This window comes from Cyclopterus lumpus, chromosome 15 (genome assembly GCF_009769545.1).
Source record: "Cyclopterus lumpus isolate fCycLum1 chromosome 15, fCycLum1.pri, whole genome shotgun sequence".
Classification (NCBI taxonomy): domain Eukaryota; kingdom Metazoa; phylum Chordata; class Actinopteri; order Perciformes; family Cyclopteridae; genus Cyclopterus; species Cyclopterus lumpus.
In genome coordinates, this window is record NC_046980.1 from 17,762,023 (window position 1) to 17,777,008 (window position 14,986).

At 41.3% G+C, this 14,986-nt stretch overlaps 1 protein-coding gene across 6 annotated transcripts in view; it reads left to right on the top strand.

Annotated features, from left to right (window-relative positions):
* Positions 1–1,623: 1,623 nt before the first annotated feature.
* The window catches only part of LOC117743626 (arginyl-tRNA--protein transferase 1), a 48,759-nt gene continuing 35,396 nt past the window's right edge, over positions 1,624–14,986 (top strand). Inside the window, exons 1-8 of one of the 6 annotated variants that reach the window (XM_034551263.1) lie at positions 1,637–1,813; positions 4,922–4,985; positions 5,133–5,195; positions 5,386–5,489; positions 5,711–5,947; positions 9,539–9,753; positions 12,730–12,858; positions 14,090–14,218. In XM_034551263.1, the coding sequence (XP_034407154.1) occupies positions 1,705–1,813; positions 4,922–4,985; positions 5,133–5,195; positions 5,386–5,489; positions 5,711–5,947; positions 9,539–9,753; positions 12,730–12,858; positions 14,090–14,218 (1,050 nt within the window). In that variant the 5' untranslated portion in view covers positions 1,637–1,704. Of the gene's footprint in view, positions 1,814–1,980; positions 2,124–4,921; positions 4,986–5,132; positions 5,196–5,385; positions 5,490–5,710; positions 5,948–9,538; positions 9,754–12,729; positions 12,859–14,089; positions 14,219–14,986 lie in introns of those variants that run through there. The other 5 variants (XM_034551258.1, XM_034551259.1, XM_034551260.1 and 2 more) reach the window with 5 other exon arrangements.

Below are 14,986 nucleotides of genomic sequence, written 5' to 3' on the forward strand. Positions count from 1 at the left end.
TGAGGCTGATGGCTTTATGTCCAGATTGTGTTAAGTAACAGAAGTGATAGTTGCATTAGATAGCTGTATTTTGTCTTTATCTGTCCCTATGGAATAAACTATGAATTAATTAAGGATATCTGACCTAGATAATAATTGTATCAGCTGTTCCACAGAGGACCACGAGTGTTGGTAGTTCGGTCTCTCTGAGCAGAGCAGAGAGCGCTGATGAAAGATTGAGTTTGAGATGCTTTGTATATTTTACTATTGAAATGTGATTATTGTTATGGCTGACTAGTGCAAAGAACACTATTTGCTGCATCCAACCATAGTTTGGAAAGTTACTTTTAATAACTTCACTTTCAAACTCGTACCGAGATTGTGACGATTTTAAAGATAATTCATACTTCATATTTTGTCCATAACTAAATGAACCAACGTGAGCTCAGGTAGCCAGGTTGTGAACCTGAAATCTCACTTATTACTCCAGTAACGGTAAAAACGAGGAGGTTAACTACACTGCTAAACTGAACTTGGTTATTTTGATGCTTCGGTTTTGTGGTGAGAAGAAAGAAAGTTTCTCTTTTCATCAATTCCTCAATGTGATTAGGACAATTTGAGAAAATGTGCCTTATTGGAAAAAATGCAAAGTATGTGAATTTGTGTTACAAGTTAATAAATACATTTGTTTTGCTGCTGTTGTTTTTGTCTTGATTTGTCTCTGCCTTAGGGTCGCAAGAAGACCAGGCGTGTTGAGTGTGGTACCTTTTCATGTTGGTGATAACCTGATGAAGAGAGACAGATAGGTTCATCATTAGTCTTCAGTCTCATTTCATTTGTGTCTCATCAGGAAATGGGATCTGTTTCTGCATATACTTTAAAGACATGCAGCTGTAGTTTCAAGTATCTGTTGTCAGATAAACGTTGTGCTGTGGACTCATTCTCAAAGACACAAGGTCAACACATGCACCAACAAAGAGCAGCTTGTTTGTCATGAAACACACTGGAAGAAATTCAAGTTCCACTGACTCACATGTTTTGAACTCTCATGAACTTCAACACTGTCTGGTTCAGCTCTGTGTGGAAAAATAGTTTTCTGTTGATTTAAGTGGGACGATGAGCTCCACGAGGATTACATCCTCTTCTTCTTCATCAGTCCTCAGTGTCTTCAGGCTGCTGTCACACTCCAACACAATAATAAACCAGTGTGAACCTGCAGCACACAGTTCAAAGATCAGCTTCTTCTACAAAGCCCCTTGAGTTGAGAACTTCATAATCAATTAGTTTAAGCTCAGTTTGGTGCCAGACCCATTACACCCGGACAGTGTTATTACCAGGGTGTCTTGACAATCAGATACAATTGAGGTTTCTGTGTAATTGTCTTATTGAACTATAGATTGTTGGCTGTTAGTCTCATGTCGTGCAATGAAGATTCAATCTGTTCAATAATATATGTTTATTTATATGTCGTTTATTAAAAGGAGCAGCAACGCGTTTATTGTTTATTACAGCGGTTCATGTCGCTCTCGAAGATTCATAAATTTCAATTAAACTAACATCTCTTTAACACAAGTGTCCCAGAAACACAATGACAGTTTAGGTTTAAACGGTTTCTCCCATTTCCCCTCAACGCAGCTCTGTGACGTATTTGGTATGGGCGGGGTTTGATGGCCACAGCGCCACAGTGTTGCCTGCTGCTGGCAAATTTAGCTGTCATCTGAGCCGATGTTAAAGATGGCTGGAAACAAGTCTTATACTATAGTTGAATATTTCGGTGGGGATTGCGGTTACCGGTGTGGTTACTGCAAAAATGATGAAGGCAACTTTTCTCACGGTAAGCCTCTTACCAGGTTGCGTTGGCGAAGAGACACAGCTCACTGGTAGTTGTTATAGCTGAACTGGTTTGTGCTAACGACCTAGCCCCCCCCCCCATATACTTGCTGGGTTTGAGAGAGACCGTTAAACTGTAATCCTATTGTCAGTTAATTTGAGGAAGTTATGTTATATCTGCTGTAGTTAACCTACACTGCGAGGCCATTTAACTGAACGCACACATATGTTCACCTGACGGTACTTGGTCAGTCGTGTCAGAATCAACTCAGTTTTGAGCTTTTAGCATACAGCCCAACTCAACTAGACTGTCGGTGAGTAAAATGAGTTAAGATAATTAAGTACGGTTGGGCTGGCGTTTGTTGAAGTCTTATTTAGTCGGACAACAACGTTTATTCAAAGTTTAACCCTGTATTAGTAGCAGCTTAGCTCAGCAGCTTGCTAACATCTAAACCAGCATCAAGCTAGCTGACCAGCAGAGCTGGAGACCATCGGAGTCTCTCACTAGCCAAAGTGCAGCTCTCTCGCCCTCATTTGCTCTGTCGCATCCGAGACACCGGAACAAGAGGCATTCAGGCGACTTGCGGAAATGCTATCTTTCATTTAACGTACAGTTCTTTTTGGTGTGGAGAGCTCATATTTGATGGTCGGTTGAGAGCACAGGGGTTCAACTTAAAGTTACACAGATGGTTAACATGAGACTGGTGAACTTCACAACAAGCCCAAACAGATGGCAGCGTGTTTACTGTGTGTACTGTATGCCATCTCAACAGGCTGGGCTGCTTTGTTCCTGTTATTGTTCCTGTGGCTGTACCATCTGAGATAAAAGCACAGTCAATTACTCATTCATTTATTTTGAAGGTTAAGTGCTGGAGTGTTTTTTATTCTATGTTCAGTTTCAGGAGATGTCTTCTCTGGTGCCACCACCTTTCACTTGGCGTTGCATTTCAACTGCACAATCACAAATGAAGAGACTAGACAACAAAAGTGTTTGTTTACTCATTTAATCATCGGACAGCCACAAACCAGTTGTTTCTAAACATTCAACTGAAAGGGTGCTAAAAAAAGCCATGTTGTGTTGTTGAGATGCTTACATTTTGAAGGCAACAAAGATCTATGTAACTCTGCATTGTTAGAAGTTCTGAGTTATACTAAAGTCATACTAAATTGTAAAATAAAAATACAAAGTCTATAAAACGATAGGAAGGGCCTTTCTGTGTGAGACTGAATGGTGCCGTTCAGAGTAGGTGAACGGGGGCGAGACAGGTTGACTATAATTAGGGTTCAAGCAGTTCCTAATGCAGTCAATGAGCGATTGGGCTCAGAGCCTGCAGACAAGACTTGTTGTCTAATCTAAGATAAGAGTGGTAATCTGGATATGTTGCATCATGTGTCAATGGCAGGATGTCGGGAGGAAGGGAGACTGTAGTTCCTGTGTGTTTCTTGGCAGTGGTCAGTAACGCCGTTAAAAGACTGTAGGTTTCTTATGACGACTGAACTGAGCCCATTATTTCAAGCCACTAAGGTCCAGTTAAATATTTTCAGGCTGCAGCAAAAACAAAACAAGATTGCTCTTCCACTATAATTTGTCATGTTATATTCTCACTGTAGTGCTTACATTTTCCTAAGAAGACATGCAAAATTAGACCAACATAAAGACTATCAGTCACATGATCAGTGTTTCTGTTGGACTGTCAACCTTTTCCAAGCAGGTGCTCGTTGCGATAATGTTTTCCAAAGCAAATGGGACGCCACACTGAAGAGACGCCCCTCTGTGATACTGTGTCTGTCATGCCTCAGGGGAGGCTGAACAATGGATCAGGTGTGAACAATGGAAAGGCACTCCTGTGCTGTGATAACAGCTGTTGCACATGCATGCAGCTCTCATGGCAGGATTAATTTGTACTTTGGCAACTTTCTTAACGTCTGACTTCCTGCCTGACTAGTTATCAGGCCTTTTTCTTGGACAAGTTTGTGGGCATCTGTTTGGCCGTGCCCTGTCCTTCCCTCCCTATTTGCTAACTCTTAAGATGATGATCACTTGATATACACAGTTTTACATGTAGCAGCATACTTACTTTATACTCCATTTGGAGCATACTCAATGCTTCCTGCAACGGAATACAAAAAAACGCGTTAATTAATCAAATTCATATGACAAATTGACTGTCTGTAACTTGCTGACATTATGAAAACATGGAGCACTGTGAGTAGCATCAGCACTGACGATTTTTTTGAAAAACACACTGTCTGGAAGATTGACACACTCTGATTATCGTATATGTTCTTTATTATGGTGAGTGTGTCCGATCTTTAACATACATTATTTTTAAAACGAGTGCAATTCAAGAAAAAAAAAAAAAAAAAAGTAATCTTGCTGCTATATCTGCAGGCCTTATAAGAACCAGCTCATTGACGGCTTCATTGTTGTTGTGTCACACTGTGTCATCTGTGGCTGAACACCATTCTCCTGGGACATTATTCTCAGTTGCAAACGTGTGTGTGTGTGTGTGTGTGTGTGTGTGTGTGTGTGTGTGTGTGTGTGTGTGTGTGTGTGTGTGTGTGTGTGTGTGTGTGTGTGTGTGTGTGTGTGTGTGTGTGTGTGTGTGTGTGTGTGTGTGTGTGTGTGTGTGTGTGTGTGTGTGTGTGTGTGTGTGTGTGTGTGTGTGTGTGTGTGTGTGTGTGTGTGTGTGTGTGTGTGTGTGTGTGTGTGTGTGTGTGTGCTGTGTATATGGTTGCGGAGCAGGAGGTCATGAGTTAAAACGAAGAGCTAAGACCTCAGTTCTGGGAAGCAAAATCCAAGCTGCTGTGGACATAAATAATATTTTTTTGAATGTTACCATTGGGGACTGTGGGAATCTTTGGAGATCACTGTGATTTAAGCTGCAACACAAATGTGGTCACCAACAGACTGTAAGCAGCTTATTGACAAACCACTCCCTACTTGCTTCCTATTTCAGGCTAAGAAAAATGTGTATTTATAACCATCTCTTTTATCCATTAATGAGATTCATTTCATTAGCCTAGCAAATTTAAGGTCCTTTTCTGCCTGTTTTGAAATGTATAGTGTAAAATCAATTAAATGTTTTAAGTTCCTTTTTGTTTTCCGCAGGGATGTGGTCTCACACCATGACTGTGCAAGACTACCAAGACCTCATAGATAGAGGGTGGAGAAGGTGAGTAGTTGTCTCTTGTCATTGAATGGCTCTTGAGTTGTCATTGAACCTTGCTCGCTGTTGTCGTGGACCTTTTTGAATTTTGGATATTTCAAATAATCACTAAATTTGTATTTAGTGAAGGCAATCCGTTCTTTCCTTTTTCAGAAGTGGGAAATACGTCTATAAGCCTAAATTGGACAAGACATGCTGTCCACAGTATACCATCAGGTAATTTCACCCATCAGACTTGTTTGATTCAGTTAACTTCAATGCGGACAAGGCAATAATAACATGGAACCCATGAGGGTGACCCATGAAAGTTTGATAGATATATTTAATCACCTACTGGATATTTGTATAACAACATAAATATATACAAATATATGTCCCTAATACACTTGTTATGCTCTTTGTCAAGATGTCATGCACTGAAATTCCAGCCTTCCAAGTCCCACAAGAAAGTCCTGAAAAAGATTAGCAAATTCATTTCCAAAGGGGAATTACCAAAAGGACAGGATGATGGTGAGAGTGTATTTATTTCTGTCCAGTTTGCATGTGTATTGTCTGATACATTTCTCTGTATTGGTTTCCAGAACATGCATGAAAAAGACAGCAGTCAGCAGCCAACACTATTGGACTGCATGTGCCTCAGAGTGCAATGCTCGGCAAAAACTCCAAACAGTTTTGGCAACTGTGGCGAAGTAGTACACGTTTTCTGGTGTAAGCAGTTTTGTGCCTTGCAGGGGAGCCAATGGACTCGGTGTGTGACGAAGCAGGTCCACGGGAACCAAGTACTGTCTGCCACTCTGAATTGAAGTGTGCTGCAATCGCAGACATTCAGAAGGAGCTACCGGAGTGTCCCGCTATCACGGAAGTTCAGAAAGAAGTAGTGGACGGCGCTCCAGTCGACTCAGAGAAGTCAAGGAAGGATCCAGAGTCTGTCGCGGATGAGAGAACAACAGCCGCAGCTCCTAAACCAGGTAAGAAAAATCTGTCTCAATCTCAAATAGCTGGTAATACTCATCAACTATCAGTATTGTTCTTGATGCGACTGGAATTAGGAATTAGGAACACACTAGTTAATTAATGGTAACAAAGTTACAGCTACTATGATTTCCCTTCTTCGGGATAGTTCTTCAGGTGTTTTTACTTATTTACCACACTTTTCTTTCATAAAGGACATGTATCTTGATGTCATTGATTGCAAAAGTAAGAATCAGCAACTATTTAAAAAAATCGCTTATCAGCCATTTTGCAGCCAGAAATGCAAAATATTTTCTGGTTTCAGCTTCTGAAATGTCTGAATTTTGCTTTTGTTCCTCACATCTCATAGTAGGTGGAACTATTTGTGTTTTTTCGACAAATAAAACAAGCACACGTAACACATTTGTTCATACATTTTTCATAATTTTCTTAAACAGTTGATTGGAACAATAATCAGCAGATTATTAACTCATGATTATCGTTGCAGTAACACCATATGAATCTTGAACTTGGATAACTAATGCTAAATGTACGCTGGTTAAATGTACGCATGCAGCCTTCATGTGAAATTGATTGACATTCCAGCAGCTACATTTAACACAGAATGATGATTGGTTATCTGCTTTTACTGCTGCACACACCAGAAAGTTGTTTGCTGCTATTTACTGTTGTAAATATGATTTATTATATTTGCAGTAGGGGCAACTTTAAAGTGGTCACAGTGACAATGACAATTTACCACAATCATAAGCAAAACTGCCACTGAGGTATTCGACTGTAGCTGTAGCACCCTTGCTCGCCAGAGTGTGTCACTGTTCACCTTGTAATATAGTCCACTATATTCTTCTGTGTTTTGAGGAGTGTGTCTGGTTCTGGCTTATCCGTCACGCTCTCCTCCTTACTTTCCAGTACAGGATATCCTCATAGCCAACACACAGTAATGAATAAATAACACTCGTAGTGAGGAGAAAATAAACTCCTATTAGACACAGTAAGTAGAACTTCTAACAACTGCTCATGTGTCATGTGTCAACCCATCTAATGGGTCTAATGAGAACTTGCTCATTAATCAAAAGGCAGGAAAAGCTCAGTGTTGGCACAGGTAGATCCAGACGCAGACATAAACACACAGAGAAAACTTTCAGTGTCCTTCTGTTCTCACACCTGTCAGCACCACAGTCCTCTTCCTCAGACTGTCAGAAATAACGCGCCTTTTCAGAAGGCAAGCGAAGAGGAAGCAGGTAGGATTTACTATGTTGGATCAGTGGTCCTCCACTCCCCCCTTATTCACCTCCAACAGAAAACACCTGGACATATCTTTCCTCTAGTTTTATGACCGGAGCGCTTTACAGCTTTGGGCAGGTTCCAGTTCTAATTTGAGAAAACATGGCTCTCCATTTCCATAAAGTGTGCGTGAAGCCAGAGGTAAACAGACACAGAAGTACATATGGAATGCAAAGCTGTCCTAGGATCTGCTTTTAATGGATAGTAGTGAGACTCGCATATATACATTTGACATACAACGAGGGGCGTAAGGACCTGGGAATGGGAACGGGCTGCACACCCTGTGTGTAGCTATTGGCGTGGAGCCCTAAAGGCTCTTCGCTGACGCCCAGAAGCGCCCACAAAGCAGAAAAAGTAATAAGGGAGGATAAAAGAGAAAATTCAGGCAAAGGGCAGGGTCTGTGTAGATAAAGACACTTATAGTAGGTTATAGGGGGATTCTTTTTTTTAACTAGTCTTTACATTGTTAAAAAAAAAAAAAAAAGCCATCTTTTTAATCAGGCGAAATGTGTGTGTGCGTTTGAGGGAGAGTGTCACAGCTTTTATGAAGCGCTAACTGCTGTAGCGGGAGTACGCATCCTCCACAGGAACTGATCTGTCAGACTTTATCTTCAACACGGCTGCATACGCTGTCCTCAGGAGTACCTGTGTCTGTTTGTGCGAGACGGAGAGAAATTGGAGAAAGAAGAATAGGAGGAAGAGAGGCACAGTGCGATCGTGGATCTGATCTGATGTGTTTGTGGTTGAGACGATGTGTGTGTGGGTGACAAACACAGTCGTGTGTGTTCTGAGAGAGGGAAAACCCTCCGCCCACACCATAAGTCCCAGGGTTACAGTTTTATATCTCAGGGCTTGCTCAGAAATACTTACCTTTAGTTACCATTAAATACCAATACAGCAAACGGGGATGTTGAGATGATACCAGAACCAGGTCATCTTCCATTATGTGAAACACATTGTTCACACAAACACAGCAGTTAGGGATACAAAACTTCACAGTGGGATTGAAATATAATTTAGTTACGTTATACGAGAATATTTAGCTGTTGCTGTAGTGCTCACATTTTTAGTTCACCCTATGCATTCAAAATCATGATTTGAAGTCTGCGATATAATTCTTGTTTTACAGTAGAACAAAGTAGTGTAGTCAGCTGAAGCTGAACACTGCCAGTGATGCGTGGCCAGTGCCAGAGTTTCCCCTCTCCCCTTGTCAGGACCAGGCGTCTCTTCCTCGTTACGTCGACACAAGGGGAAAGTTAGTAAGCGAGCTGATGGCGGCGGCTGGCAATAGGACAAGCAGGAAATGGCTCTTGTTTCCTTATTGCTCCAAACAGGATGTGGGCGTGTAAACTGTTGACATGGGATGCCCGGAGAGCTGCAGGGCTTGGCAAGAGCCCAGAAGGTAGTTGGGGGAAAGACAGAGCGAGGGAAACCGGGAGAGATTCAGTTGCTTCAGAGAGTGTTCATGTTACTCTTGTTCTTGTTTGCCCGTAGGGGCAGGCCGAAAACCACACTCTTTTGAGAGCCCTCAATACCAGCCGCTTGAAGCGACCACCTCTCTTACTTCTGTGTTTAGTCTTTGTCCTAAAGATTAGTTTATACTCGTGCAAGGTTTCCACGCAAGGAACGTGCGTTATTATTATATTACTACGGCCTGTGCATCGTGCGCTCCGGCACCTCCAATATTTGTAAATATGCGTGCGTGGTGCGCGCAATCAGAGCTCTTCAGACACAACGGTCACAAATATTCACTGATAAAAGCTCTATTAAAATTCCTGAGGATTTCACAAAGACGGACAACTGGTTTTTGACTGCTTTCGAAACTGGAGGTCTTACAAATATTTTCATTTGAGTAAATATTTTGCCATTGTCTACAGGATATTCAGCCAAGATAGTGTTTCTTTATAATGTATTTAATACTTACTTGTCTTAACAGGATTAACTTAACTTAATGGACTATGCAATTACGTAGACCATTAATATTTGATATGAGTTTATGGTTAATTACAATTCCTCCTCTGCATTGTGAAGGTTGGTTTATGGTTTTTAAACCTGTAACACTCGTTCTTGCTTCTTCGCAGTACATTTTAAATTCACGCCCTCTTGTCATTTTGGAGAATAATGCATGAACACCTTAGTGTGTGCTTGGAGGGTGAACAAAGCTTCAGCCATATTCTCACCTGGCAATGCATTTGAAAATGTATTTTGCATGACAATAGTTAAAATATTAACCCCACCTAACGAATACCTTTTTTAACAACATTTGACAAATCTCCCCCTCTCCTCTCTTGTCTGTGATGCAGGAATGGGTGCTGATCCTGGCCGGCCGCAATGTCGGAAGGCCAAAGACTTGAGAAAGGAGCGCCGTCTTCAGAAGGAGCAGATTAGACAACATGCTGATGGTGACTCTTCTATTGTCTCTCCAATGCCACCCACTGCGGCACAGACCAAGCAACCCAAACCCCTGGAAGATTTCATCAATGAGTCACTGCCTGACAACTCTTCTCATTGCCTTGAGGTGAGCAGAAATATAGAGTAGGTACTTTCTTTTCTCCTTTTTTGTGTGACTTGGAATAGACATTAGCCTTTTTGGGATGACTCCAGCTATCATTAGGAAATTGTGCCTTTTGTTGAGCTCTCTGTCTCCATAATATTTGGATTCACTTAGCCTGAAAATATGATTTCATAGAGTCCTCTTCTCCAGCTCCAGTGACTTCATCATGTGTTTATGTGTGCAGTGAGGATAGCTGGCTGGAGCAGAGTGGAAAAACCACCTCTTCCCAGTTTAAAATTCAACCAAATGACAGGCACACCACACAAACTGGGTCGCGTTACACTGCTGATGACATTAAGACCACAGCTCCCAGCTCAGTCGATAGGAGAGGACCTGGAAATGAACTTTTGGCAGGGGACAGAACGATGCAGAAAGATCCCTGGCGAAAGGCCTCAAGCTGAGGTTTGAGCAACGTCATTCTTGGTCTTGACCAAGATTTGAGCCAGATGCAGTGAGGAACCAGGCAGTGTCTGTCTCTTGTCTTTGTACCCCCTGAGACTAGACCGGCAGGACCTCCTCCCAGTCAGGCTGTTTGTTTGCCTACAATTATGGTTCCATTTTACTAAGTGGGCATGAACACAAGGTCATCCCGTGCAAAGGAAGGTTAAGTATATGTCTTACAAGTGAAACGTTTGAGAGACTGTTTGACCCGTTTAGCTGTTTATTACATGAGGCTAGGCTGCATCAGATTTATTGCCGAAGGACAATTTGGATGATGAGCAGTTGAGTGAATCTACTGCAGAGTGTTGGGCTTCTTTACGGTTGACCGAGCTGCAGGCTTTACGAGTTTTTCACATTTGTCTTCACAAGAGCATTTAAATGTAGTGGCAGCTCAATTTCATCAAACACATCTGTTAAAGATATTGTGACTGATGAGAATACTTTACAGGGTAGATGGAACATTTCTACAGGAAATATTAAGGAGAAATTTGAGAAATCATCTTTGCTTACTGCTCAGTCGTCATATCTCTCTTCCCATTATTGGTGTAGAGTCTGGCATCTGTGACCTTGGAGGAGCATTATTACAATTGAAGTAATAGCAAAGAGACAAGTCACAGCCACAATAAAGACAAGTTTAGATGAACTGTATGTGCAGCCCAGTAGTTACCTCAGTCCTGGCCTTAAAGGGGAGTGCCACCTAAATATATAATCCTAAATATGTTATTTCCATGGCCTTGGAATATCAATATTTGTGAGCATGAGCTCTTTAAAAACTGTCCGTAGTTCCCCTTTAAACACATCTGTGGTTCCAGTGACCACCACCAGGGGTCAGTGTGACTACGTGATTTGGCACCTCAGGAAAGTGTGGAACTATTCCCCTTTTTAAAGAGTCTTTTCTACTGCTTTCTTCTAAAGCTCCTATTGCTAACAGGCATTGGTTCTCCAATCAATGGGCGCCTCTGTTGTATTACTTTATAAAGGTATTCTTCAAGTTCTTGAAGATCCATGTTCAGAGCAACATATCTTTCATTAAAGCTTTGATAAACCCTGATCTTTCATTTTAATTAAAGTTAAACAAAAGCCACTGATATGATGTTGCTTCAGCTGAACGTTCATAAAGCGGTGTCAGACTGCGAGTGTTAAATTTCAAGACTGTTATGAGAATTGCTCAAATTTAATTTCCATGCTGTCCACTATGGGCCACAGTGTTTTTTTCACCCCAAAATTATTTCGGCCTATCAAAATATATTTCCTAGTTTTAGAACGAAATTAAAAAGGTCAGATCTTCAGCAATGTCCTTTTATGTAGGGCCAACGTCTCTGTTTGACTAAAGCCCACTTGGGGCCAACTCAAACAAACCCCAGGTTAGATTCCTCTAGTTCCACAGCTTCCAAACGAAGAGACGGTTCATTAAATGGGGCCGGAGGATGTAGAAGTTGAATTTGTCTTTTATTTTTGGGTGACATTAGCAGCACAACAGTTTTCCTTTCCACACGTCGTCTTTATATCACTCAGGCTTCTCGTTATTCTCCTTGCTAACGTCGATTTATAGCACTGCAAACATTTCCTTATTTTGTCTGCAGATTTCACGTGTATGGATTAATTAAATGCATTTGCTAACTTTTTGCATGCGGTTTTACTTACTTGGTCAGCTGAATTTGGATTAATTTCCTTCTCGTCTAACTATTTAAAGAGTAAACTGTAGCTCAATACTCAATTTCTGAGGCCAATACTGATTTTTTTACTTTTTTTTAAAAACATTTTTTTTTTTACACAAAAACATTGTGACCAAGATACATAACTTGGATATTTTACAGTTGAAAAATCGACTTATTAATGCTCACGTGGTGAAACTGTCCAAATGACTTGAAACCTAGTTCTTTTGTTACTAATCGGCCCACATATACATCGATACAATATGTCTGCAATAAGCTGATACCTGCCGATGTATCGCCCATAATCTAAAACTGTCCTGTATGATCAGGATCAAGAATAAAGTCTCAGATGACATGGTGAAGCACTGGAAAGGGGCAAGTAAAGATGGAAAGTAATGAGGCTAATGATTATTTCTTCATTTTGAGGACCTCCATGGGTCTTTGAGTTTTCTATCACAGCAAATGCTTGTTACAATCTGTTGTTTTTGTGTGGGGATGGACATAACGCACCCTCTTTGTATTGTTCTTGTTATCCAACAAGCTACAGCTATGGTTACCAATGGCTGGGATTGGTGAAAACAAGGACATTTACTAAAGAAGAGTACCAACACTTTCAAAACTGGAAATGTGAACAACAAAAAATGCTTATTTGTAAAATGGCTTAAATATCTACATGGGCGTGTCACCTGGCCTGAAGAGGGTGTGTTTGTGTCTGTCTCTCTCTCCCTTCACGCTCTCCTCACACTATTTTTCTTTGATTTGTGACGATATCTTCCACTTATGTGATTCTCAGTACTTTTTCCATTTTGATGTTAACCTTTGTCTGCCCGTATTCTTTTTGAAGGTGAGGCTAGTGCGCTGCAATCCCCCTAGCCCGCAGTTCAAAGCCTCTTTCGACGCCTCTTACCAGGTGTACAAACTCTACCAGATGGCCATTCACAAGGACCCTCCTGACAAACCCTCCGAGAGCCAGGTCAGAGGGTGGGGGGCATAGGTCGACCTGCTCAAGGGTACCCAGGGAGGGAGGGAGCGGGTCAACAAGTTTGGATACCTACAGAGGCATCAAAAGCCTTTTTATCTTGCTCAAATTTATATTATTTTATATTGGTTCTTTTCTAGTTTTATATATAGCCTTATGGACTAAAATGTATCATTGCCTCAACAATTTATTTATTGTGAATGCTGGATTTCTTATGTTTTGAAGAAATGCTGCACAGGTAGTTTTTGTTGAAAAAATATTTAACAATTGAGTAATCTTTTTTTAATTAATTTATCCCTTGTGCATCCGTTTTTAATTTTTGCTCTTAAACTTTGCTACATCTAACTGTGTGTGTGTGTGTGTGTGTGTGTGTGTGTGTGTGTGTGTGTGTGTGTGTGTGTGTGTGTGTGTGTGTGTGTGTGTGTGTGTGTGTGTGTGTGTGTGTGTGTGTGTGTGTGTGTGTGTGTGTGTGTGTGTGTGTGTGTGTGTGTGTGTGTGTGTGTGTGTGTGTGTGTGTGTGTGTGTGTGTGTGTGTGTGTGTGTGTAGGGGAAAATGCTTCCATACGCCGTGGTTGAGAGCAGTGTTTCTCCAGGTGTCTTCAGTTGGCCCTCGGTCGACCAGCCGGGTCGTTAGTCTGTCTTGAGCGGTTTCAGTTTTTTACCACCGCGGTAATGACATGTTAATTGTCTTTGTGTGTGGTGTCTTCTTTACCTTCTTGAGGAGACTAGTGTCGGAAGAGTCTCTATGTGTCGAGCTGGGATGATTCACGGAGACACAATTTGGGATTTTCTGCTTCTCTGGATGTCACACACTCCGATGCTGTGTTGAATCTTGAATTATCTGCAGTAGAAGCTGGGCGGTGCACTAGCCTCATCCTCAAGTCATTTTATGATTTTTAAAAACACACTCTGTCTCCTAGAATCCCATTATTTTCTTTCATTCATGTGTCATTTTTGCACAGCAGTCTGATACAAATCACTGAATCAAGTCTCAAACTCAAATGAGGACTAGGAGACTGATGTCGTAAGATGCTAAAACACTTGTATAACACTGTTTAAACTCTGTTGAATCCTCCAAAAGCATCTATATATCCTCTTCTTGTTCTTCGTTTTTTATTTTGTATTAATTTTCTAACAACTCATCGTCCTTTTTATTTATTGTCAACCCTTATAAAACTTCCCTCCTTTTTTATTGCTCCTTTCCCTCTACACCTTGTGCTTGAAGGTGAGGCTAGTGCCGGTCAACTTTGAGGACCCTCAATTCACAGCGTCCTATCAGCGGTCGGTGGCGCTGTACGCCCGCTACCAGATGGCCATTCATGGTGATGACCCCAGCGAATGTAGTGAGAGCGAGGTACTGCATGATTATTATTCTACACCTACTGTAGGCCACTACTGCACATTGCTTGTTCCAGCAACTTGCTGCTTTTTCCAATTCCTGTCGTTTTAATCTCAAGTAGCAGTGTATAGTAGTTAGTGGCACCTAGTGGTGAGGCTGTGAATTGCAACCAACTGAATACCCCTTCACTCACTCCTCCCCCCTTTCCAAGCGTGTTAGAGAACCTACCGTGGTCTTCTCTCTATGTAGAGCCAGTGTTTGGTTTGTCTTCTCCGGGCTACTGTAGAAACATGGCGGTGCAACATGGCAGACATCGTGAAGAATTCCCTGCTCCGTATGAAGATACAAAAGGCTCATTCTAAGCATAACCAATTTTGTTTTCGGGTGCAGGAGTGAATACACTGATCGAAACAGAGTGATGAATACTATGTTCCAGTTTTGCCAATAAAATTATTGACATATAAATTGATCATGAAAGTAATCCCTAGTTGTGGCTCAATTTTATACTAATCTCTTTGTTAACTTGTTGTCGTCGCAGTATTTGCACCTGCATCAACAATAGTTTATCCCACTGTCCATCACACGAGTAGTGTGCATCCTATTGGGAGAATTGTAGCATTCATTGGGCCTTGATAAATACTTTATGAATAACGTTTTTCTGCACGCAATTCTTTGAATGTGTAAGCTATGACTTTATACTCTATAAAAGACAGAGAGAAGAAGTTCACGAGTTCATGCAGTGAATGAGACGTATTGTCTGGTAATGAATGGGAATGGGCATAA